Source organism: Ischnura elegans, chromosome 9, assembly GCF_921293095.1.
Source record: "Ischnura elegans chromosome 9, ioIscEleg1.1, whole genome shotgun sequence".
Lineage (NCBI taxonomy): Eukaryota > Metazoa > Arthropoda > Insecta > Odonata > Coenagrionidae > Ischnura > Ischnura elegans.
This window is the reverse complement of record NC_060254.1, coordinates 74,149,149-74,174,645: the sequence shown is the minus strand read 5'-3', so window position 1 is coordinate 74,174,645 and position 25,497 is coordinate 74,149,149. Positions and strand designations below refer to the sequence as shown.

At 39.9% G+C, this 25,497-nt stretch overlaps 1 protein-coding gene across 5 annotated transcripts in view; it reads left to right on the top strand.

Moving 5' to 3' along the window:
- Nucleotides 1-25,497, top strand: part of LOC124164929 (probable helicase with zinc finger domain) — a 55,870-nt gene that overhangs the window by 28,883 nt on the left and 1,490 nt on the right. For all 5 annotated transcript variants that reach the window (XM_046542166.1, XM_046542164.1, XM_046542165.1 and 2 more), the window contains 14 exons: nt 4,058-4,164; nt 5,846-5,945; nt 7,846-7,972; nt 8,084-8,216; nt 8,849-8,967; nt 9,089-9,235; nt 10,379-10,525; nt 10,794-10,977; nt 12,371-12,608; nt 14,776-15,040; nt 15,705-16,957; nt 17,485-18,083; nt 19,673-19,836; nt 21,227-21,956. In XM_046542166.1, coding sequence (XP_046398122.1) covers nt 4,058-4,164; nt 5,846-5,945; nt 7,846-7,972; nt 8,084-8,216; nt 8,849-8,967; nt 9,089-9,235; nt 10,379-10,525; nt 10,794-10,977; nt 12,371-12,608; nt 14,776-15,040; nt 15,705-16,957; nt 17,485-18,083; nt 19,673-19,836; nt 21,227-21,757 — 4,114 coding nt within the window. In that variant the 3' untranslated portion in view covers nt 21,758-21,956. The remainder of the gene's footprint in view (nt 1-4,057; nt 4,165-5,845; nt 5,946-7,845; nt 7,973-8,083; nt 8,217-8,848; nt 8,968-9,088; nt 9,236-10,378; nt 10,526-10,793; nt 10,978-12,370; nt 12,609-14,775; nt 15,041-15,704; nt 16,958-17,484; nt 18,084-19,672; nt 19,837-21,226; nt 21,957-25,497) is intronic.

The window sequence follows — 25,497 nt, the reverse complement described above, 5'->3', positions numbered from 1 at the left end:
AAGGAGGCACTCAGTTGGATGTTTCATATGACGTCGAGAAGGTAAAATCTTAAGTGATTAGTAATTTGAACTCTCTAATTCATTATTCAGTGTGACCATAATTCATCTTCCAGTTATAATTATTCTGCCCGTTGTTGGTGCCAGTGTATTGTTTTTCAAAAGCCAGTGGATATTGACTAAGGTTGCTGCTAATTGACTAGTTTTAGATAAATTTAATAAAGTTAGTTGGGGACTGAAAATACCTTAGTAAAATTTGAAACATAGGAGGGTTGCTCAGAAAGTAATGCACCATATTTTTTTCTTCGACACTCATTCATTGCACATAATAAGAATTAACATACAGGAATGAATGATGTTTCAAATTTACAACCTATTTTTCCACGTTATGTCCATCCCGTTTTATGGCCCTCCTCTAGTGCAAAACAAGTGCATGTTTGCTCTGTTGGTACCAATCGTTGTTCTGATCAGGGATGGCAGTCTAAACTAAACGGAAGTCAAAACCAGAAAAATTTCAATTCCTGGGAGCAAAATTCAGAAACAATACAAAATGGGTTTAAACCTGGGGAGCTAAACTCAGGGTCGAAACACAATCAGAGACAAGACTACTTAGGGTCAAAACTAGAGATGGGTCGAATAGCAGATTTCTCAAACTCGAATATCGAATTCGAATATTAAATCGTTGCTTGAATATTCGAATACCTCGAATACTAGCATTGCACAAAGCATATTATTTCTTTAAGCTTCTTATTTCTTACTAAGTTTCTATTTCCCTTGATGAATATATGAATCCTATCTATATACAGCCCTCGTGGTGACTGACTCACTGATGGATACAAATTCCCGACCACTTCTAGAAGTGCTGGAGAGCTGAAATTTGGCACGCGTGCGGGGAACCCGAAATGATCCGGAGGAAAAATCCGAAAACCGGAAGTTTCCACCACGTGTCGTCGCTAGGACGACAAAATGGCCGAAATCGCGCTTTTTCCGGGGACCGTCTTTCGGTTTTTATTTTACTGCGCGCGAACGGTACGTGCTATGTGAATGTTTTATGCACGCTTTGAAAGGTAATTAACGTGAGCACGTAATTATTTAATGTTATTTGTATCTTTTAAAGAATTTGACAGCCAAAATGGCGTCCAAAAATTGGTTTTTCGAAAATAATTTCATTCCTTCCGCTCCCGTCGACTTATTTTGAAGTGGATGATAACAAAAATGATTATTATATATGCTTACATAATTTTCCATTTTACCTAGGCAACAATTTGTCTTTGTCACCTTTGGTTGTCGAGAAAAAAATTAAAATATGCCAAAAATCACCAAAAAGTACAATTTCCAAATGATTAACACAAGATTTCGTCCAGTTTTTCACGACCGATTTCGTTAAGACTTACTATATACATAAAGCTAGGCATTTGCTTTCAAAAAATGTAAACATTTTTACAATATTGCCATCAATAAACCAGCAAAAAATTAAAAATGGCGGACACTTCCCATTTCTCCCGGGAGTTTGTTTACTATTTATCGTTACACAGGCGAAACATTTCCGTCACACGGAACGTTGTCATATATATTGAAAGCTTATAAATGTCGCCACCTACTTATGTAATTTTTGAAGTTAATTTCTAAGTAAAACGCTTTCAAAATGGCGTCCAAAAATCGATTTCTCGGAAAATATTTCATATTTTCCACTGCCGTTGGCCTTATTTTGTGAGTAGGACAACGAAAATGATTATTATATATGCTCATAACATTGTCTACGAAATGTAGGTAATAATTTTCTTTCGTCGTCCTTGGTTACTCGGAAAAAAATTAAAATATTCCGAAAACCACCGAAAATTACGATTTCCAAAAGATTAACACAAGGTTTTGTCAATTTTAACCCGACCGATTTCTTTCAAACATTGTAGTTACATAGAACTATGCATTTTATTTCAGAAAACATAAATATTTAATACATAATTTAATCGATATAACCGCGAAAAAATAAAAATGGCGGGAACTACTAATTTTTCTGGGGAGAGATTTACTTTTTATTGTATTACTCTCGAAATGTCATGGATGTCATAGGACTATGGATGTCATAGGGCCTACTTCTTTTAGATATGACAGTAAATGAATGTGACCACATAGTATCGTCATCTTTAAACCCCCCGAAACCCAAAAAAAAATAAAATTTGCATATAAGTAGCCTTTTCGGGTACTTTTCCTCACAAATCCGCCGCTTTTCCAATCCTTACCACTCATCGCTACGGAATTGATGTGGACGATTGATGACCGCTGGCAGTAAAAATCTAAAAACCCCCGGCAAACCCACATACACCCCCCAAAAATAAAATTTTGCATATAAGTCTACTTTTTGGGTACTTTTCGTGCCTATTCCACCGCCCCAACGACGCATCCCCACGGAATTTATGTGAATGGATGGTGACCGCCAGGAGTACACACATTTAAACCCCCGGTATCCCCTTGAAATCCCCCCCAAACGTAAAATGTGTCATTTAGTCTCCTATTTGGGAACTTCTCGCAAACATTACGCCGCACTACCCGTCCCCTCTGAGCTCTAGATCCGGAATATTTGGTGAGGGCGAGCCACCATAAACCATACGGGAAAAATACCAGAAAACCCCCGATTACCTCCTGGAACATCGCCGAAAAAAAAATAAAAAAATTTATAGTCGCCTTTCCGAATAGTTTTCGTCACACTTTAACCGGTACCCCTACCACTCATTAAAAACCCCGATAACCCCGTGAAACCTCCCAAAAAATTCTAATAAATCGCCTCTCCAGGTAAAAGAATGGTCAGACCACTGTTCCGGACCCCTAGGACTTATCGGCACGGAATTTATGAGAACGATTTGTGACCACTGGTTTAACACAAGTACAAAACCCCCGGTATTCCGTTGGAACCCCCCGCAAAAAATGAAAAACTTGCCATTAAGTCTTCTTTTATGGGTACTTGTCGCCACTATTGCTCCGCATTGCACTACCCTTTACAATCATCGCTACGTGATCACTGTGGACGATTGGTGACCGCATGCATAACACATTAAAACCCCCAAATCCCCCTGAGCACCCCTCTCGGTGGAGAAGAGCATTAATGAGGACTAGGTGCAGCAGCCGCGGGGGGCTCCTCGGCGAAGCCGTTCCGAAGAGTAACTGGCGTAGGCGAGGGGGAGCTTCACTAACCCTCGGGCGGCGAAGCCGCCCCGAAGTTCAAGCGGCGCAGCCGCTGTAGACTCCCCCATCTCAACTCACACTCAACCCCTGGGCGGCGAAGCCGCCCTTCAGCGAGGAACGGCGAAGCCGTTTCGACGAATGAGTGGGGCGCCTCCCTACCCCCTGGCCGGCGAAGCCGGCCCCTAGCTGAGGTGAGATTATTCAAACTTTAAAAGTGTTCGAGCGACCACAAATGTAGACGGCGAAGCCAGAACCGGGGTTTTTAAGGGGCGGAGCCCCTTAACGAGCGCGCGGAGCGTGCGAGTATAATGGTATACAGTGGAACCTCGATCTACCTAGGGATTCCATTGCCATCCTTGACAGCTGCAAATCTTGAAGCATCGCTGAACCATCGTCTGATGACCTCATTATCTGAGCCCAGCAACTAAGTGTACGCCTATTGACAGCAAATACTCCATAGACTTTGCACAAACGTTTTTGAATATTTCCTACAGTTTATTTCTCTGCTGTGAGAAATTCAAAGACAGCACATTGCTTGCAGAGCATATCACTTACAGATGCCATTTTGAAAAGGCCCTATGGCTACGTTATCTGTCATAGGAGCCAGAAATTTTGTGTGTGCATCCATGAAACTTCAGATAATGCACGTGTGACGTTTTGCATTCACACCATTGTTGTTGGCTGGGAAAAAAATTGTGATGCATTACTTACTGGGGAACCCTCGTAGATTATGTAGAAAAGTTTTGATCAGCGTTGGCAATTATAAAGGGAAATATTGAAGCTAGTCTAATTCATTGTGTTTTTCTTTCTCTCTTTCTCTAGGGCATCCTTGATGTGGCTACTTTCAGTTAGTGAACTTGACTTCTCTCTTTTTCTCCAGGCAATGGAACGAGACCCTTGACTCACGCCTGAATCCCAAGCAGAGAGAGGCTGTGGTAGCCATCACGACTCCAGTCAATCTCCCTCTACCTCCCATTCTCATTATCGGTGAGTTCCTCAATTGGCTTAACCTGAATGTCCTCCTCTTACTAGTAGTGATGTGTCGATTCGATTCCTCGATTCTATGCCAAGAATCGAAATCGAAAATGAGTATCTACAAAAGTGAAAAATCGACTCATGATTCCAGTAGTACTTCAAACCGTGAATTTATATACGACTGTGCTTCTAGTGGTCATTTGAATTTTTGCGTCAGGTAATAGAAAAAAACAAAACACATTCAAATCAGCGTAATGTCCGTTTCTTGCATGCCGTAGTACTGTGACGAGATATGAAGTGATAGTGTACTGTAGTGACGTTAAAGATGCATAAGTTGGGTTATGAAATTTAATGGTGATACATATTTTAATTACGTAGGGATGATACGCGTGATGCTTTGTTTGCTCATTATTTCACACAGTAGCCATTATTGACGAGTTTTGTCTTGTTGCCTGGAATTAAGTGATATTTTTCTTGGAATCGATGGCATCAGAATTGACGGAATGAGTATTGATAGAATCAGAATCGACGTGTCAGAATCGGAAATATGGTAATCATTAAAATTTTGGAATAGACCTGTCACTACTCACTTGGGAGAGTACCCAAGTGCCATCTCCAGATTGTGTTCAAACTTTGCAGCATTATAGAAAATGAAATTTTAAAAATTTACCTCCGACAGCTGCCTCCATCATATTCTGTAGCTGCACTAGTAAGCATAACTGACAATGAAACTTCCTGCCTCGCCATGGCCATCATAGTGACAGGCCACAGTGTGACTGAATCCCAGGGTATTTCTGGCACCAATGGTTAGGGGGAGAGATTATTATGGCATGGACCATGACCATAGTGGTCACTTAGCCAAATCACTTCAAAATAGAGGGAAATTTATTTAAGATTCATTTTAATGATATTTCTACGTGACATGAATCAATAATATACAACTGATGAAAAAAATACTGATGGTGACTCAGGAAATATATACCAAAACACCATGGCAACCAACATTTCTAGAGAAACAAGCTTAAGCATCCAATGTGCCTTTATTTTCAAGATATCATTGGTAGAAAATACTATGTAGCCGCAATATTGCAAAAATTTACTCAACAAAATTTATCAATCACGAACAGTTTTCTGCATTCCTGACGAAATTTTTATTTAAAAAGATAGGAAAGCTTTTTATGAAATTTAGCAATTACAAATGAGGTCAAACAGAAGGTGGTTTTCATACTCATCGTTAAAAGTTTTGGAGGATGGCGACAGATGGAATTGAGAGTGCACTTTGGACAGGAATGCATGCTTAGACCTACGCTCCACAAAAAAACTGGTTCATGCCGAAATGCCTCGTCTACTCAAAATTATATCCCGAATATCTCAAATTTTATTCATTCAAGGATGCCTATTCACCTATCATTTAATCCTCATTTTGTTCTTCGCAAAGATTGGAGCTCTGGTTTCAGTCAAGGGTCTTTACTGGATACTCCATCGGAGTGGTAACAAAATTATACAATTTTCAAAAGTTAACCATTTTATTTGGTTCTTGGTTCCAATTTAAGGCAGAGTAAAGATTACAAAATTTAGCAATGTTTAGGGATCATGTATCCACTTCTATTCATGAATTATAATAATTTTAGCAATCAGGTCCATGTTTTCAGTCATAAAAATATTTACTAATTCATTTCTCTCTTCTTTACAGGTCCTTTCGGCACAGGCAAAACCTACACCCTTGCACAAGCAATTAAGCAGCTCCTCCTCCAGTCTGACACTAGAGTCTTAGTTTGTACCCATTCAAATAGGTAAGTGCAATTAGTGGTCGGTTGTCAAGTTTTTTTCGGAAATTAGTATTGAATTTAGTGATTTATTTCATCTGTAAAGTTGAATTCTGTCGCTATGAGTGTGGCTCATTGGGAGGGTAGTTGATTTTGTTTGGGATACATGTCAGGTAACATCTATTGCCTGAGGTCACCTGGTATATGTAGCAATTGTGGCAAGTTAGGTTTAGGCCACACAATGCCAGCCAGCATTGGTTTGATGGAATTGGCTTCTAAAGGCCTGTTTACACGAGACATTAACACATACGAGTTAATGTCTGTTTGCATGAATGATTTTTGTGGACCGGAACAGAACATGTAGGAATGCATGAACCAAATTAGAACTGGTTCTATTTTCTGTGCATGCATTCACACAAGTTGGGTGGTTACACGGTTCATTTTGGCGTTCATTTTCGCGTTCATACATTTAGACATTAACCCGTATGTACCGTGTAAACAGGCATTAAGGGTGGAATTCACATTGCAAAAGAAATTTCATAAAATCCACTCTTCTGGTGAAGGACAACTAAATCACTATACGCCACCAAACGTTCAAAAATAATTATTTTTGACTTGCATGTGCTGTCAGATGGATGCCACCTCTGCTTGCTTTCTTTCTACCATTTGTTCTGATTAAATGAAAATTTCCAATGTATGACAGCTGTAATAAGTTCACCCTATGAGAGATTTTTTGAGATTTACTAGCACTCATTTAAACTTTACTGGAAGCATTTTGAATGTGGTGCTAACGAAGAATGATGAAGATAAAATGGATTGACTTAGTTAGCAAATTGGAAGTGCTGAGAAGAGTTGGAGAAAAGAAGTATTTTAAAAAGCTTACAGAGATGATGGGACAAGTTAGTTGGCCACATTATGAGGACTGGTTACCTAATGTAAACAATGGTAGAAGGACAGGTGAAAGGGAAAAATAGCAAGGGACAGCCCCGAATGAGTTACAAAGGACAGGTTATTAAGAATGTGAAAGAGCCACTAGGAGAAGGCTAGTGGATAGATGACCAGAATGGAGAGCTGTGTCAAACCAATCTTAGAATTTTTTACTTGTGATGATGTCAATTGTTATCCGCTAAGTGGGGTGATCAGGTAGAGTTGCAAGTTATCTTTTATGTTGAATACACTATCCATTAAATATGGTAACGTGTATTTCTTCCTAACCGGCTGGGAGTTATGAAAAACATTTCCTACTTAATAGTAGTTGGTCTCACTCAAAGTTCTTTCTTTGTTTCTACGAAGTAGGTTGTCTCTAATTTATTTTGATCCTTTACATGTGTATGTTATCCATTTTACACAGGTTTCATCTCTTGTAAATTGTCCCTTATTCTTCAATACTCTTCAAAATTCCTTTCATTTAAATGGAGTCATGTGGGTCACTTATTGTTAACTAGCCGGCCACCCGGCATTGCTTGGGAAGGATAGTACCCTGAGAAACGGAAAGCCTGGAACTAGTAATTCATGTTTGCATAGTAGAATTTTTTGGTAAGGGTAGGTGTTATATTCTTGGAAATATGTTTTCCCTTTGAGCATGTCAAGATGTGTTTTCCGAACCGGCAGGATGTTCAACTGCTGAAGTTGTATGACGTAACGTGACAGTTTGTAATGAGAAAATGACCCAAGAGATGCATCATAGGTAGCTAGAAGTCGCACTTATGGGGCTCAGGAGCATGAGATGCACCTTCGTACTAACTATGATTGCAATCTGTGAAGCCGTATGGAGACGCATAGCAGACGGAAAACAGACATCCTCTTTTATAACAATAGATAGATAGACTGTCTATTATATTTCCATTTGTTGCCTTGATTTTTTTATGAAATTGGAAGGAATTTATTGATTTTATGTCATCTCTTGATTGATATCTTTGTTTTACAGTGCGGCAGATTTGTATATAAAGGACTACCTGCATCCTTACGTTGAGGCTGGCCACGATGAGGCTAGGCCTTTGAGGATATACTATCACAAGCGGTGGGTTGCCACTGTACATCAAGTTGTGCAACAGGTATGATCTCATAAATATTTTGCATATGCTGTAAACTCACTTAATCCGGGTGTATTTTTATGTTTATGCTCTCCTATATTTGGAAATATTATCTTTTTCCCATGCCTGCAGTATTGCCTCATTGAGACAAGCGGAGGGGTGAGAACATTTCGTGTTCCCACGTTAGAGGACGTTGTCAAGCATAGAGTAATTGTTGTAACTCTGTCAATCTCCATGTACCTGGCCTCTCTTGGTCTGCCGAAAGGTGAGGTTCTATGGTTTGATCTATTTTTCTTTATTGAAAATCAGTTGATTCATTCTTCACAGAGTCAACTCCTAAAGCACATTAAGTATGAAAATTCTACTGAGGAAAAATCAGTTACCTTGACTGGGATTTGAATTTGGATCAAGTAAATTCTCGATATCCAGGAGATTTGAGTGTGAATCATGGTCAAGGCATACAGTTTTTCCTCTGTTGAATTTCTGAACTTGAAGACCATTAGTTTTACATTTAAATCAGATATAATTATCACCCTTATCTGGGGGAATCACTTTGTGAAATGCAGCAAAGGATGGAATGGTCTTTGATACGTCATGCATGATGTCTGCTTACCCATTTTATCATTTTAGTCTTTAGCTATCTAAGAAGCAAAAATTGCGATAAAATCCTAAATTTTAATGTCTTATAATCAATATTTTGGTGGCTGCCTTGCATGTAACTCTGTATTCTGTGTTCTTTTCACATTTATGAGATAATTTATGTTCAGATATGAATTTTATGTAGTTACACCTGTTCAATTCTTCCTCTCATTTTTGTTTGAATTTCAAATTCATTTCACTCAAGCCTTTGGTACTGGATAAGGTAGTGATCAATTGTGATATTATATTCCTTTGTAGGGCATTTTACTCATATCCTCCTCGATGAAGCTGCACAAGCTATGGAATGTGAAGCAATCATGCCTTTAGCACTGGCAACAGATGCAACAAGAGTTGTCCTTGCTGGTGATCACATGCAGGTAAGTTTTCCGTTGAATTCTCCGACTGATTTTATTTCCCATATTTCTTGTTTCTATTGTTTTATTTCATTCACCTGGTGTCTCATTTCTCATCGACCGTTGTTCTATTATTTTCCCATAGTTAAGTCCAGAGCTGTTCTCATCTTTTGCCAAGGAGAGAAATTTGCACGTGTCATTATTGGAGAGGTTGTATGATCATTATCCTCCCACTTTTCCGTGCAAGATTCTTCTGTGTGAAAACTACCGAGCACACGAGGCTATCATTCAGGTAAGCTAAAAAAAAGTAGCTTTTGTTAGTAACTTGCATGAAGACTTAACTGAATGGAAGCGACCAGGAAAGGTTCAGCTGTGCAAACCTCCAGTCACTTCTAAATTTTTAGAAGGCAGTCGTAAGTGGTCCTCCAAATGAAGAACCCCTTCTCTGAAAAATATTTCCGGCAGCAGTTGCAGTTATCAGTAGTACATTACCTATTCCATTTAAAATACCTGCATGCATAATACATTGCTGTGGTTGTTTTAACTCGAATCAGTAGGGACTGTTTTTTTTATTTAAGGAAAGGAAGTGCCCAAGTGGTTAATTGAAAGGGATGAATTATTCATTCATGATCATTTTCTTAACTATTTTTTTTTTTTAATTTGATTTTGGTGTTTTTCTCCTTTTGCATGCTTTGCACTTATTCCATTTAAAAATTAGATTTTTTGTGGTGGGGAAGGCTAAGAAAGGGAGGGTAGGAAATAGGAGAGTGTACGATTCAGGAGGATGGATAAAGGAAGTGATAGATTATCCAAAGAATGACGGTTAACCTGTAAACACCTTGTGCTTTCTTATGGTCTAGGGAAAAAAAAGCTTCCACAGCAAAGCAGGGAAGGGCCATCATTGGCATTTAAAACTGGTAGCAAAGGTTAAGCAAATGACTTATAATGGAGGCTCTTCTGTGTATGAAATTTTACAAATGTGTACAATGTAGGAGGAAAGGCATTTTTTTAAATACTCAAACTGTTTTTGTATGTATTAAAATTAAATTTTCATAATATTTTGACTGTGCATTAATTGAACAATTACCTTGTGTTGGAAAATGTGGTGTCTATTTGTATACACTGTTGAAACTCAAGTGATGGGTCTTGATTTAATTTCTTTCCTCATAGTCTGAGAGCGCATTATAAAATAACTTGGATATTACATTTGAGTGTATGAAATTAATGCCAATACGTATTTTGTGGAGTATAACTTTCTTGTTAAATTTATAGTATTTATTATTGGAATTGCATGAATTTGTGATTTTATAAATTCATCCTTTTTTTTCTTATTCAAAATCTTCATCTCATCAATATTTTATTTCATCATGTTGATTCCTTTTTTTCTAAGTGTACGCTTTTGCTAATCCTGATTCCATGTGATTTTTTTTTATAGTTCACATCAGAGCTCTTTTATGAACAGAAACTCATAAGCAGTGGGAAGCAGCCACGTCATGACAGATTTTATCCGTTAACATTTTTCACGACCAGTGGTGAGGATGTTCAGGACACAAATAGCACTGCCTTTTATAATAATTCCGAGGTAGGTTAATTCATGTGCTGTGATTACATGATTTGAGAAATTTTAAAATTTTTCATGTACTGTGCAATGAATAAATTCTCACATGTCTCACATTTTGATCAACATCAAATGTAAATAAAAAATTTGATAAATTTATGTGCTTAATATGTTTGTATAAGGTTTTTTTCTTTGTAAGACCAGAAGCATCAAGTTAAGTGTATATTTTTTCTGCTGTAGGATACATACATAAAGATATCAGTTCACTAATTTCTGGTGTATTTTTTTTTAGGTCTATGAAGTTGTGGAGAGAGTCAGCGAGCTTCGTCGGCGGTGGCCAACAAGTTGGGGTCGGTTAGATGAACATAGTATAGGAATCATGACTCCATATGCTGACCAAGTATTCCGAATTCGATCTGAGCTGAGGAAGAGACGTCTCGGAGGCATTTCTGTTGAAAGGGTGCTGAATGTACAGGGTAAGATTAGCTGTATATGGTCCTATTTTTCTTTTCCTGGTAACTTGTAGCCTTTTTTTAGTGCTGCCTTTTATTATGTACCATTTAAAGGATGTCATTAATTGAGGTATGATTTTGTTTTATAATGTAATCTGAGGAGTGTCATCCAGTAATGATTGGTAGAACCTCAAGGGAGGTTTTTTAGCTCAAGTCTTGTGGATCATGAACTGACCCAAGAGAAGAGAGTCAACTGCTTATGCAATGCTATGGAAATGTCTAGAATATGCTTCCAGAATTTTCTGGTGATCTCTCATTCTTTTGAAGTAGTAGCTGACCATCAAGTGGGGCCACTAACCGGTCACCTGAAATCAATACAGCAGGCTCCTGTTGTCGCCAACATTGTTAATACCAACTAAAGTCATGGTACTCACCAAATGCTTTTCCTAGCCTGTGGTAAAATAAGTTACTAAATTTTGTATCTTATGTAACAACAAGCGTAAACCTTGGTCCCAACAGAAAAAATGTTGTTACAGTTTGGTCCATGCAGAGGTCCATTTAAAACACCCACTGTACTACAAATCGTGAAGCTCTGCCACATGCCCTGTGCGCATAATTTTAGAACGATAGTAAAACCTCCATGTAACGAATTCGAGGGGGCCAGGAAGATGGTAGCTATGTTTTAAGAGGGTACAGTATAGTGTGGTGCATTGTAGATCTTGTTGTCTCAGGAAAAGCAAAATATTCTCTTTGTAGCCATTCCATAACAATGATTGTGAGTGTAAGGTCTCCACTAGTAATCCTCATCATGGACTCGCTATGAAGCAAAACTATGACTTCTCTCATTTTGTGTAATTATTTTAATTTAGATTTAGATTATTATGAATACATATCATGTTCATGCCATGGGTAAATACTTATGAATTTGTGAGAATATTGGATTTTTCCCTGGAAATATACTGACGGAAAATTAATGATGCCTCAGTGCCTCATTGTGTTTTCATTAGTTCATGTGATTGCCCTTATTTATTTGCTTGTTTTTGTTCTCTCTGTATTGCTAGTGGTGCTGCCAAAATAAAGCTTTATTTTGAAATATCGAATCAAAGAGCAAATAGAAGAAATATATTGCAAAATTTAAAAATTATGATGCATGAATTCCAAAGTGTTTGTGGATGACTTTTTAATACATACCCCCTTTGCGTATTCAAAGGTATAAAACATAGATATTTATGTTTAGGAAAATATCATTGGCATAATTGTAACATGATCCATCCATATGGTAAAGTAATTTTGTTTGCTTGGTTTCTTCGCATTTAAGATATGGTGCATTGTTTACTTTTGTAGTGTTAAAAAGTTTCAGTTAAACTGTTTCAGTTATATTGTTTTTGTTATAAGAAAATCATTTTATATTTTTCAGGAAAACAGTTTAGAGCCATCTTTTTGAGCACTGTGAGGACAAGACGAACTTGTCAATCCAGCACGGCTGACAGTAGTTCGAACAATTCATCAGGCCCACGTAGTGCTGTTCCAGGGGAGGGTGTAGACTTTGGTTTCCTTTCCAATTCCAAGCTACTCAACACTGCCATTACTAGAGCTCAGAGTTTAGTTGCTGTTGTTGGAGATCCTGTTGCGTTGTGCTCCATTGGAAAATGCAGGTATGTTAGATGTTGCTTATCCATCAAATGCTGGTGATGCATGTGCATATTTGTTGTCTTTAGGGTAATATAAGCAAAAGTACTGCAGGATCAAGCAGGGTTGATAAAAATCATGATTTTTTTTTTCAAAAAAATCATTTTTGTTGATTTTTTTTATTTAAATCATATTTTATTGATTTAAATCGGTTTTTATTGATTTAAATCGGATTTTATTGATTTAAATCGGATTTTATTGATTTAAATGAGATTTTTATGATTCTCCATTCATCAAAAATTCAGTTATTTGCAAAACTAACCATTTGGGCAGCACATTGGAGAATGATCGTTTGCAGAAACAATGAGAGGCAACATACTCTAAACTTAATACAACATTTAGTCAATCAGGGGAAGGAACTATGGAAATGCCAATGGTATCAAATTAAAAATTACACCAGCATAATATAAAATTGCCATTGGAAGTATCAAATGTGCTACATTATGCGGTTCTAAAGCATATGACGTTTAGAAAAATTCTGTAATTGCAACTTTGTATGGTGCCTACGCTTAGAAGTGAAATCAGAAAACAATTTTTTTCAACGTATACACTAGTATTCTAACCAAAGCCATTTTTTTTTAATTTTCATGTTACATGCATTCCTACAGTATCATTTCTATTTAAGAGCCACCATTGTGCTGATAACTGTCGTTTCATTGTATTAAGAAATAAAAATCAAAATTATTCACTACAGCTTCCTTTTCTTGACTCTTTAAAAATCAAACATAAAGATCACATTATGATTTAAATCACCTGATTTTTTTTAAATAAAAATCAAGTGATTTAAATCGTGATTTAAATCATGATTTAAATGATGATTTAAATCAAAGTGATTTAAATCAATCAACCCTGGGATCAAGTGACTTTGTACGCAGTCACGCGCACAGGTGCAAAGTTAAATACACCAAAGGATGAAGTTTGCCATGAAAAAATATTTGACCTAGCAGGGATTCGAACCCAGATCTCCCGATTGCCGGTCAGGTGTGCGAACCAGTTACACCACCAAGCCATTTTCGTGAAGTTCGCTCTGAGAAGATGGCTTTGTGGTGTAACTGGTTAACACGCCTGACCGGCAATCAGGAAATCCAGGTTCGAATCCCAGCTAAGTCAAATATTTTTTCATGGCGAACTTCATCCTCTGGTGTATTTAATATAAGAAACCTTGTGTCAAATTAATTGAATAAGATCTATCTTTCATTTAAACTGCATTTTGTAAGTAAGGATTACTCAGTAACGTTTCTTCACATTTTTGTTAACTTGCCTTTATTTCCCCGCAATTTACAATTTTTTCTGCATTTTGCACCTTTTCTCTAAGTCCCCAATGGCTTTCCTATCTCCAAAGTGTAATAATTTCTCTTTATTCGTGCTAACAAAATTTTTAATGATCCATGATATACGTTTTGCTGCAGGGAGGAATTAGGTGGGGAGTGCATTTATTACTGTGACACCTGTAGTATGAAAACTGCATGAAATTAGAAAGCATCCTACATTATTTGAGATTGACATGTTTATGCTATTTCTGGATTGAGAGCATCAGCTTCATATTTCCTAATTTATTGCTCCCAATTGAGGACTTCAGGTCATGTATCGCATGGAGAACACCATGCCTTCCAGTGGCAAGACTTAAATTTCCCCTCTCAATTTTTTTTTACCCTGGTGCATTGGAAAGTTACTTTTAACATATGAATCAATCTAATTGTATGTGCATATATGATGTGTGTTTAAAAATGTCAGAAAAATAAATAGTTGTTTTTAAATAAATTAATAGTTAGAATAATAAATAAAAATTGCCCGTTTTAGTAAAAAATATTTGTGCTCAGGTGATATAAACGAAATTTTGTAAATAAGTGACTTGAAATAAAGCTCCTGAAAATTCCACCTTTTCTATGGTCTCCCTTTCTCTGCAGAACTCTTCATTCTTGTAAATCTTTCTATATTCCTTCTTCGATGACCATTGCTCAATAGTTCCTCGAATATGTTGCTTCAGCAAATTAAGGCAATGCAATGAAAAGAGGATTAAATATTATGAAGTAACTTTTGTAATTTTAAGCACTTCTATTCTTGTATAAACTACATTCCTTGCAGTTTCTTACATCGCTCTTTGTCTGACCCTGGTTTGTTTTTTCCCTGCAGGAAAGTCTGGGAGCGTTTTTTAGAGATCTGCCATGCCAACAACAGTCTTTTTGGAGTTACTTGGGCCTCGCTACGTTCTCAGCTGGATGGGGTGGAGACACGTCGTACTTACGTCCTCAATCCATTGGCCCCGGAATTTGTTCCAAGGCATCAACAAATCCAACAGCAGCTTCAGCTTCAACAGCAGATTCAACGTCAGGCAATGCAGCAACGAATGGGACCTGGTCATCAGCATCATCAACAGCAGCAGCCTCATCACCAACAAGTTTGTTGATATACATACTCTATATATATCCCTGTCCATTTTACCTTGACTAGCTCTCTAGGCATAAGTTGAATGAGATATGCAACTTGTTAGGTAAGGTCTTTCTAGTAGGACTTGTCAGTTGGGAAATTGGTTTCCTTGCATGCAGCTATGGTGTGAAAAGTGCTATGTCAGTTGACCATGCTCTTTCCATACTCCTGTCACTGTATGAGTCTGTAGTTCTGTGATAGCATTTACAGTCATGTTTAAATATTCTCACTTACTCAATGATTCAATCCAAACATTGGTTTTGTTGGGCAGGGCACCTAAGCCACAGGTTTACCAACTTCTCTCATTAAGGGTGTGGGATCCATTACCATGTGGGTTCTTGCACTGCGTGGATTATATTTATGTGTAGATTTTAAAATTCAATGGGAGTTAAGGGCTTGGCTCCTGGCTTTAACTCACATATATAGTGATAAGATGAATAAAGGAGAAAAAATACTGCTCGAGTTTTGCAAATGTGGAATTGAGTGGGTATTTTTCACTTTTGATTTGACTTCTCAACGCCCTGCTTACTGAAATAAAAAATTGTCAATGACTTAAGTGCATATCAATAACCTTAAGTATGCATAAGCTATATTTTTAATAGCTCTATTTTTAATTTTTTCATCATTCTTTGCAGAACTTTCCACCTCATATATTCCCGCATCATCAGCCAAATCAGCATCATCAGTTTCCCTCAGGAATTCAGCAGCATCATGGAACGAGTCACCATCCTCATCAGCCACCGGCTTTCCAGCCACCTCACATACGAGGCCCACTCGTCGGGCGTAGTGATCCATCCCCCGTTTCAGGGCGCCACGGGAACCAAGGCCTGAACGCTCCTCCCAACCCGACCGGTATACCACCGGAAATTGGTGCTGTGTTTGGCTTAGGGAATCCCCCTCCACCGATTGCCAACAGTGGTAGTATCGGTGCGATCCCCGGTAACTTTCCCCCCAATGCCAACGTGGGTGGATTCTTAGTCGGTGGAGGTCCCGGAGCGACCGCCCCATCACCTGAAGGGTTTCTACCGGGTGCCGGGCAAAACCCCGTGTCCGGACCGCGTTTCAACAGGAGGCAACAGCAAAACCCCCAGATGCACCAGTATCCGTTCCGGAGGCAAGGACAGCAGGGCGTTGGCTCAGCCCCAATCATGCCAAACGGACCCACACCCCCGTTTCCACCATCCCATCCTGCCGGTCATGGTTCCGGCGTGGGCTCTGGCTGGTCTCCACCGTCAGTGGAGCCGGCAACAGAGTCCAATCGTCACGCGGGGGGTCCCGTTGCGAGGGGAATGCTCAACTTTGGAGAGGACTCCAGTGCATTTACGGAGGAGGGTGAAAGTTCTTCACGTAGTAGCACCGCTGGTGCCAGTGGTGTCAGTGGCACTAGTGGTGCGAACACCGGCAGTGGTGATGTGCAGAGACCGAGGGAGGACCGGGTCGGGGGAGCTCAGATTCAGTTTCTGCACAACGTTCATTTTCCGGAGAGGCCGGTGCAACCGACGCCGCAAGTCCGACCTCCTCCGCCACCTGTCGAGAGGGAAAGTGTTCCGAGAATGGGGGATGTGGGTGGGGGATGGGGAGGGATCGGAGGAGGAGGTGGTGGTGGTGGTGATGTGCCACCAGACCCAATGCAAATCCAAAGGAGACAAGTACCGAGACCAAACGAATTTGGACCTCCTGCCTTCTCTCCCCCATCGTCGTCGCCGGCTCCCATTCCTCAACCCCTGCAAAGGTCGCCTCCCTCTGGAGGGCCTTTTGCCCAACCGCCAGCCCCCTATCGTCTGTTGCTTCCTCCTCAACCTCATAACGAACTAGTGGAGTCGAGGGCTAAGCAGTTGGAATGTTACTACCAGCTTCGTGAAACCGTTGGCAGTGAAGCTGCTACAAGGTGAGACAGTTATTTAACTTTTTTTGAATTTTCATTATATTTTTATGCCTTTAGTAGGTCGATTCACTGAAATTTAGTATGGTTTTATGAAAAATGTAAATGTTTGAATCACCTGTGGTGAAACAAATATACAAAAACTTTGTGGCAAAGGGATACGAGTATGTCTCTGTTCTGTGCTGACATTGAGTGGAAAACCAATGGTACTACTAAGTATCTAGTTGATCTTGTTTTGTTTTCTTTACCTAATTTCTGTTCCTAACTCTGTTTAGTAAAAAAAATCACTTGTACCCCTTGGCTTCTCAGCCCCTCAAATTACAAGTATACTAGCTCCTTAGCTCACTAGGTTTACTAGGCTCACCGATAAAATTCACTAGGTTTGGCAACCATACTGACAGGAAGAAAAATGTAATACCTACAAGTTATAGCTAAATATAATAGCTAGATATGTGGTTCCACCAAGTGAAGCCTGAGAACTTGATATGTAAATGTAGTGTGTTATCTAATGGGTCGTTTGGATGGCTTTGCAGGTTCGTCGAACTAATGAGAAGGATGGGGATAAACAATGGGAATGTAGGTGCCGCCAGTGGTATTGCTGCTGGTGCTCCCAATCGTCCTCCCGAGCAGCAGCGGTACTCCCCTCCACCCCAGCCCTCTCCCCAGGCTCCCCCGCCTCCTGCAGCACCCCCACCCCAGCCCCCGCAACAGCAGCAGCCACCCCAACCACAACAGCACCTCGGACATCCGAACCTCGGTGGTCCACCCCCGCTGAGCGCCTTGCCCAACCACATAGCCCTCCAGCAGCAACAGCAGCAGCAGCAGAGGCACCAACAGCAGTTGAGTCACCAGCAGCAACTCCAGCAGCTAAACCACCACCAACAACAGCTCCAACAGCAGCAACAACAGCAGCAGCAAATCCAGCATCAGATGCAGCAACAGTTGCTGCAGCAGCAACAGCAGCAGCAGATCCTACAGCAGCAGCAACTGCACCAGCTGCAGCAGCAACAGCAACTGCAGCACATCCAGCTGCAAAAGCAGCAAGCGAGGGCTGCAGCCGCTGCCGCCGTGGCCACGTCGCACTCGGGGACATCACCGATCGACTTCTTCCTCGCTTCCGATCTCGGACTTGGTATGATTTTTTTTTAAAAACCTCCCTGATTGCATTGCAGGAGAACCCTGTAAAGCAGTTTATTAAAGGTCAGAAGGGATAGATATATTGATGTCTATCTTCTCTCGCTCAAGCTCTCCATTTGAAGTAAAAAATTTCCTTTGGCATGCTGGAAAAGGTCTCATAGTGACTAAAATACATATATTTGTGTATTTTCACCTTTTTTTTTCCTTCGTCTTTCTTTGGTTGAGTTGTGGCGATTGCCATTCATTCTGTGTGTTTTTATGACCAGTGGTGTCTTGTGAAGAATCTCTCACTTCTCGTGAAACTGCAACTGGAAACTGCATATGAGAGAATGAATAATTGTTGCCGTCTTAATGAGAGGAGAAAGCTCTTGCATTGAGGGCTACTAGGAGGTGGTATGGAATGAACCAAGTAGTGCTGCTGTTTTATCAGGGGGGAGATATTGCGGGAAGATAGCCAATTGCAGGCAGTGAGGTAGAGATCGAATAGTGACATCTTACTAAGTGGAAAAACACTCCGAAATGGGACACTGGGAGGTAGCATGAGTAATTTAATGTCCGTGTCTTTTTTTCTGCACCCTGGAAAGTTAAATTGTTTATGGGTGTATTGGAGTGCTACCTTTTATTAAAATGTCTTGAGCAGTAAGAGCTCGCTTCCCTATTCAGATTGTTAAAAACCCATTAAGTGAGAAAAGTTCCCTCCACATGAGGGTAGTTGATGGTGCATCTGTGGTGTGGCAAGATGTTGTGGAACATACAGAACATTTCTTGTAAATCAGTTCATTTAATTTTTGCAAAGCGAGTTTCAGTTCAACTAGTTACATATTCAAGCACTGTCTGTCAAGAAAGATGTTCAAGGCAGCTACCTGGAACTTGGTGAAAACTTTTTTAAGTATAGTGGAGTCTGGTTTGCCATAGTGGCCCTGTAAATGAAGTTATCAGTGGAAGGCACAATGTGGCAGAGCATGCTTGTAAAAATAATAGAAGGTTATTTTGTAAATGTTCACTTCATTATTTATCACACAGCTAGTGTAAACAAATTGTTTTATCTTTACGTGATTGAAAGATTTATTTCTCTCAAATTTTAATTAGTTGTGGTCTATAGTTTCCTGTTGTTCTAATCTATTTTTATGTTAAAACGATGAGTCTCTCGTTTTAGACATTGTTTAATTCCTCACAGAAATGATCCATTAATACATGGACTAGCTTTTGTGTGAACATTGCTTCTTATATTTTATCTTGCTGTTTTCATTAGTGGAAAATTTCATATTCAAAAATTATATTTCATGACCTTATGTTATCACGGGTTGCCTATTACTCCATTTGGACAACAAGAAAATTCTCTCAATTAGTATGAAAATTCTTTTACTCATCATGCAGTTGAATATTTGTCCAGTGTTATTAAGGGTTTAATTTTTCAAAGATAATGATAAGAGTAGGACTTAATTGGTTTTAGGTATCCGCATGGTAACATGTAGAGCAAGTCTAATTAGATACAAAAGACAGCAAAAAGAATTCATTTGCTTCTGTGGTAGGAAGGCTAAAGTATAATGAAAAAATGTTGATTGAGATCTGTCTTTGTTTTAGCGGTCGCAGGTAATGGGGGACAGATCAACCCTTTTCCTGGAGCTCCAGATGACCTTCGTATGCGCCCACCATCTCCTGTGGCAGCTGGTGTGCGCAACTTGCATGAAGCAGGTCCTAACCTACCTGCCCATATACATGCCCAACAATTTCTTCACCCATCTCAGGTGAGGTCACTTTGGTTCGAGTTCTTGTGAAGAATGCTTAATTTAACTTCTACCTCCATATCCAACGAATATAAATATTTAACTTTTTTTTCTCATCTTATATTGACCTCGTTTAATACATGTTATGATATTTCCTGGAGTTTAGGTCAACTTATTTTATGAAAACAAGTTATAGCCAACGTTTCGATTTATTTTAAATCATCATCAGGACTTAAATGACAATGTTAAGCCCTGATGGTGATATTGTTTTGCCCTTAGTGCCCTTGTTTTCATAAAATATGTTGACCTAAACTCCAGGAAGTATCATAACATATAATTATTTAACTTAATTAATCAGTCTCTGGACGCGTTGCACAAGACCACATATTATAGTTATAATACTTATACATATTGTTTAAAAAGTAATCAGCCATGGAATTTTACAATACATAAATGGATTATTTGAAATATTCATAACCTAGTGGTAGTCAAGTGTCTTCTTATTGATTTTGAATTTGCAGTGCGATAACCATTTTGCTTTGTGTCATAAGCCTTTTGGTAGGGGGTGATTTTGTCTATTATGATGTGTGTTGAATTAATATCAGAGGCTTTCATTTGATACACATTTTTATTTATTTAATGATTTAATTACATTTGATATGGAGTTAATTACAAAAATGTGAACTATGATATTTGGAAAATCAACATAAGAAAAAACTGGCCTGGTCAGGATTCTTAACTTAAACCTTAAACTTTGCCAATTTTTCAATATCATGGTGATTAATTCCTTTTTCAATCTACAAAATGGTGGAATGATAAAAGTTACATGCCAGTGGAATTGTTCTCCTAGACACTTATCTTTTTAATATCTTATTGTCTCTATTGATGAGTACTTGCTTTCTTCTCTTAAAAAATATACTGGCCATTTTTTGATTTCTTAGTGCAATATTGATGACCAGCAGAGGCATATGAAGTTTCAGTTCAGGGTGGGCAAATTATTTTCCTGCGGTTTTTTGATGGGAATTGGGAAGGAAATTTACACACCACATTTTTGTACCAATTATATCCTACGTGCACGTGAAAGGAAAGTGAACTTTGAGCATGCTTACTATTGTGATCTTAGTTAATTGTGTGACTGTATGGTTCAAGTCAGTATTAGTCAGGTCAAAAAATAAACCACTTATGGAGGAAATTGTCTGTGAGATTGAATCACCATTTAAGAGTATAGTATACCTTAAGGAATCACAGTATTTTACAGGTTATTAATAAAAAGTAGATTTTAAGTTTAGTTTTGCAGTCGTTAATCAACAAGGTATAGTCTTACATTTTCTCACAAACCTCAGCTTGAAATATTATTTAAAATTGAAGGTCTGTAATTTTTTCTGACTCAGAGCTCCTTTTCTTTCAATAGATGAATCATCTGTCGAGAATCGCCGTGCCGATGCCAGCAACTCCTCCAGAGAAGCGTCACAGCTGGTATGGTGGTGCCACTGAAGTGGGCCACGGAGCGATGGCTGCTGCGTTGGCTCCCTCGGATCCAGAGTTGAACCTCTCCGGTCCCCCAACGTCCGTCTCTGCATTCGATCTTTCGTTACGACTCCCACCTAATCTGGGTCTGGGCGAGTCATCGTCTCGAGTCAACCTGGACAATCCCCCTCACATCCCCTCCCTCAGTGATATCCCGATGATGCCCCAGCCCAACATGCCGGGCTCGTCGGTGGTCGACGGAAGGCCTCACTCTCCCCCCCGTTCCCCCCCCCATCCTGTCGCGTCAGCCCGGATCGTCGGTTCCTTTGTACAGAAGAAGGGCAGGTGGGGAGAGGACTCCGTCTCCGCCCGTGCCTCCCCAGGCTCAGAGGCCGTCGGGTTTCCTCCCATCCCCGTCCCCCTCTTCCACTTCGACGTCTTCGCCCATACCGTCAAACACCCATACGAACTCTAGCGCAGACAATTTTGGGAATTCTGCGGGAGAGAAAAGCGGTAGTGGCAGCAGTAGTGCTTTTGCAGGCTACGCAAGGGCTGCCGTGTCATCGGGGTTGCAGCGGAACGAAGGGAGGGACAGAGGTGGCTCGGGTGTGCCACCGTCGATGCAACCCAGGCCTCAGGTTATGGTGCCGTTCTCGAGGTCAGCTGCGCATGCTGTAAGTATCTTACCATTCATTGTATGGCTTTAATTTATTGTATCTCTTGAGCCCAGTAACGAGGAGATTGTCCAAAAACCAGGTGTGGGATTTCAATCAAACTTTTAGTGTTGTAGTCTATCAGGAGCTGTCCATGGTTATACCCCTCTTATAGGGTTACATCACCAATAGTTTAAACAAAAAATGCAGTTAAACATTTACAGGTAAAATATACATTTAGAAATGAAAAGTATAAACAAACTGTGAAAGAAAAGGGCTACATCCAAGAATTGGTCCTGGGACCTCCGGAAAGGAGTCGAACATCATAACCACCAGGTTATGGCTCATTCTTGATTAACGCCCATTTGACCTGTAAATCAAACTGATTGTTGACGAGTTGACTTTGTGGAAGTCCATGGATAGTGATAATTGAAACAGTGGTAGTATTTTTCCATACTTTTTTATTCTTCCTTGACTGGTTTCAATGCTTACGCATCATTATCAAGAGCTGTCCAACCTAAGGAGCAGCAAGCCTGGTATTTATATTGAGGGTATGTGTAGGTGGGGTACAACAATTTCTTTTAATGCAAGAGTCACTCCTCCTCCCTTGAAAACCTTTTCCGATGACCCTAAATAGACATCCCGCAAATGAGTACCCAATCTTAACCCCTCCCCCATTCCTGCTTCTATATTGTACCCCACCTACACCTACCCTCAATAGAAATACCAGGCTTGCTGCTCCTTAGGTTGGACAGCTCTTGATAATGATGCGTAAGCATTGAAACCGGTCGAGGAAGAATAAAAAAGTGTGAAAAAATACTATTGCTGTTTCAATTATCACTGACCTGTAAATGTTTTACGGGATTTTATGTTTACACTACTGGTTACATAACCCCGCATGGGAGGTGATACGTGGACAGCTCCCGATAGACTACAACACCACGAAATTTGATTGAAATCTGAACCCTGGTTTTCGAACACTCCTGTAGTAAGATCTAAGGGTCCTTAGTGAAGGCCAATAGGTCCTCAATGGGAAGATCTCGTATCTCCCTGGGCTCTATAAAAGGTTAGCCCAAGTGTCAATATCGAGACCTCATGTTTGAGATCAAATGTCAATACTGAGATCCTCATGCAGGGCTCTCAAATGTTAGATGGGCTGTCGTTTCTTCTCACATCTCGCACTATCTGCACTTATCCGAGTCTTTTACTCCCAGTAGGTGCAGATGTATTATTACATGATAGTGGCCAGTAAGTAGGCCTACTAACGTTCGAAGTAGACTTCTGTTCATTAGGAGAAGTCTTCATCCAAGTCTAGGACAAGATTTTCCAGTAAGGAGTTTAGCTTTTTGTAACCCAAGTACTTCTTTCCAGATCTTTAAGTGTTGGGTAAATCCCCATAATTTGATTGCGGCCATCCCTGTTGAGGGTTCAACTGGCACAAATGGTTCTGGGCCAGTTGGATTCCGTTCAGTCCCGGCCTTAGCCAGTTCGTCTTTTTGTTTCCAGTATTACCTGAATATCCTGGTGCCGTGAATAGTTCTTATTTACATCAAATTGTTGAGTGCCTCGCAACATTCAGTTAATAGTCTACAGTCCAGCCGGCGAGAGTTGTCTGATGGCACTTTAAAAGGAGGTGCGGAGAACCCTGCGCCAACATGGTTTGCAACCAATCACTGTCCCCCAAATGCACCTCACACCCTTGCCTAGTCATACAACGTTGTAACATGCATATTAAGCCCTGAAACAAGCCTGAACCACCACAACAAGTCCTTTTTGCGAATCGCCAAAACAAAGGATTCTTCCATTGGATCCTTCACATTTGTCGTCCCTTCTGGCTGCTTTCTTCACGGAACCCTTTTGTTTACATGTGATGTGGGCGTTTCCCTTTCTTACCTGGCAACCTTGTCCCCTACCCCTTCAAGGTGTCAACGGACAACTCTCGGCGGCCGGACTGTAGACCTGGACCCAGATCATATTTTATTAGGACCAGACCTTATTAATGATAACTCTGATGAATTCTTGGGCCCTACACTGGATAAGTGACCTTAGTGCTGTTGGCGTTTTAGGTTGTGACTCGTTACCCATCCTCCAAGCAAATTTCAGCGCTAAGATAACTGACCCAGTATAGAGCCCGAGAAGAGTTCATCAATAGAATTTATTTATTTTATTTATTTAAGTAAATTTCACATACAGCCGTGTCGCCAATTTACAGTGAAGTTTTTAACAATGACATGAATTAGTCACAATACAATAACAACATGAAAACAAACAAAGAATTAACCAGCAGGGAAGTATAACATTCAATTAGCAGACATATGGGTCAGAGCTTGTGCGGTGAATTTTTTGCGTGACAGGTAAAAAGGATCTATGGAAGGAGGGAGTGAATTTAGGAGGGAGGAGAGGCGATATAAAGGTGAGCGCTTGGTCAGGGAAATTCTGGGAATAGGCAGATGGAGTAGGGAGAACGAGCGGGTGGAACGAGTCGGTATTCTAAAATTCAACAGAGAGAGGAGTCCAGGGCAGTCAAAAGTCGGGTTCAAGATACTGTGTAGAAAGTTGAAGTCTGTTTTAAGTCTGAGATTCTGCAGATCAGATAAGGAAATAGAAGACAAAACAGCATCAGAGGACATATTGTGTAAGTGAGGGACTCTATGCCTAACTATTTTGGCAAAGAAGTGGGGGATGCAATCAAGGGATTTTAGGTTAGTCGGGGCTGACATGGACCAAATTAGAGAGCAATACAGTGCAACCTCGATATAACGACACCCCACGGCGCACTAAAAAACACTCGCTATAACGAATTGTCGCTTTACCGGAGGTGGAGCAAATAATAGCCAATATACCTGTTGCGAACAGATATACAGGAGCAGGAGTGGTGCGGCGTCAGATAAACATCTATCCGATAAACGTAAGCATAAATCCAGACGAAAGGCGATGTTTTTTTGCATCACTAAATTTCCTTACTCAAATAACGACTAACTATTCAAACAATTTATAAGCGCCGCACTGAATAAAAATCATGTAAAGCATTGTTTCGTCAATCATTATATTTATCGAACGAGAGTTTACCACATAAATTTGAGACTGAGCACTCCATTAACTTCATTTCTAACAGATTGCTAGCAGTTACAGTGGTTAAGGAGTCTTGATGAAAGTCTTCCGGCGGTGAAACCCTCGCTATGGCGAGAGCCAACACCGAAAGGGTCTCGTAAAAACGATTTTTTTAACACGCTTATTATAGGGTCAATTGACGGTGCATCGGCTATCTCTCGTAATAGCGGGGGTGTCGCTATAGCCCGTACTCGCTTTAACGAGGTTTCACTGTACGTAACTATTGGAAGGACAATCGTTGAGAAATAGGAGTGGAGTGCAATGGAATCCTTAATTTCCGTGAAGCGGTAAAGAAGGCCTAATTCACCTGAAAGCTGAGTACTTATTTTGTAATAACTCTGTTTCAGGCCATTACAAAGGAAAAGGGTTCTATTATATCTATGATAGTAATTTCTTCAAAAAATTACTAATCTATCCTGTAAAGGCTTGTTTATGTGGTAAATTGATGCTG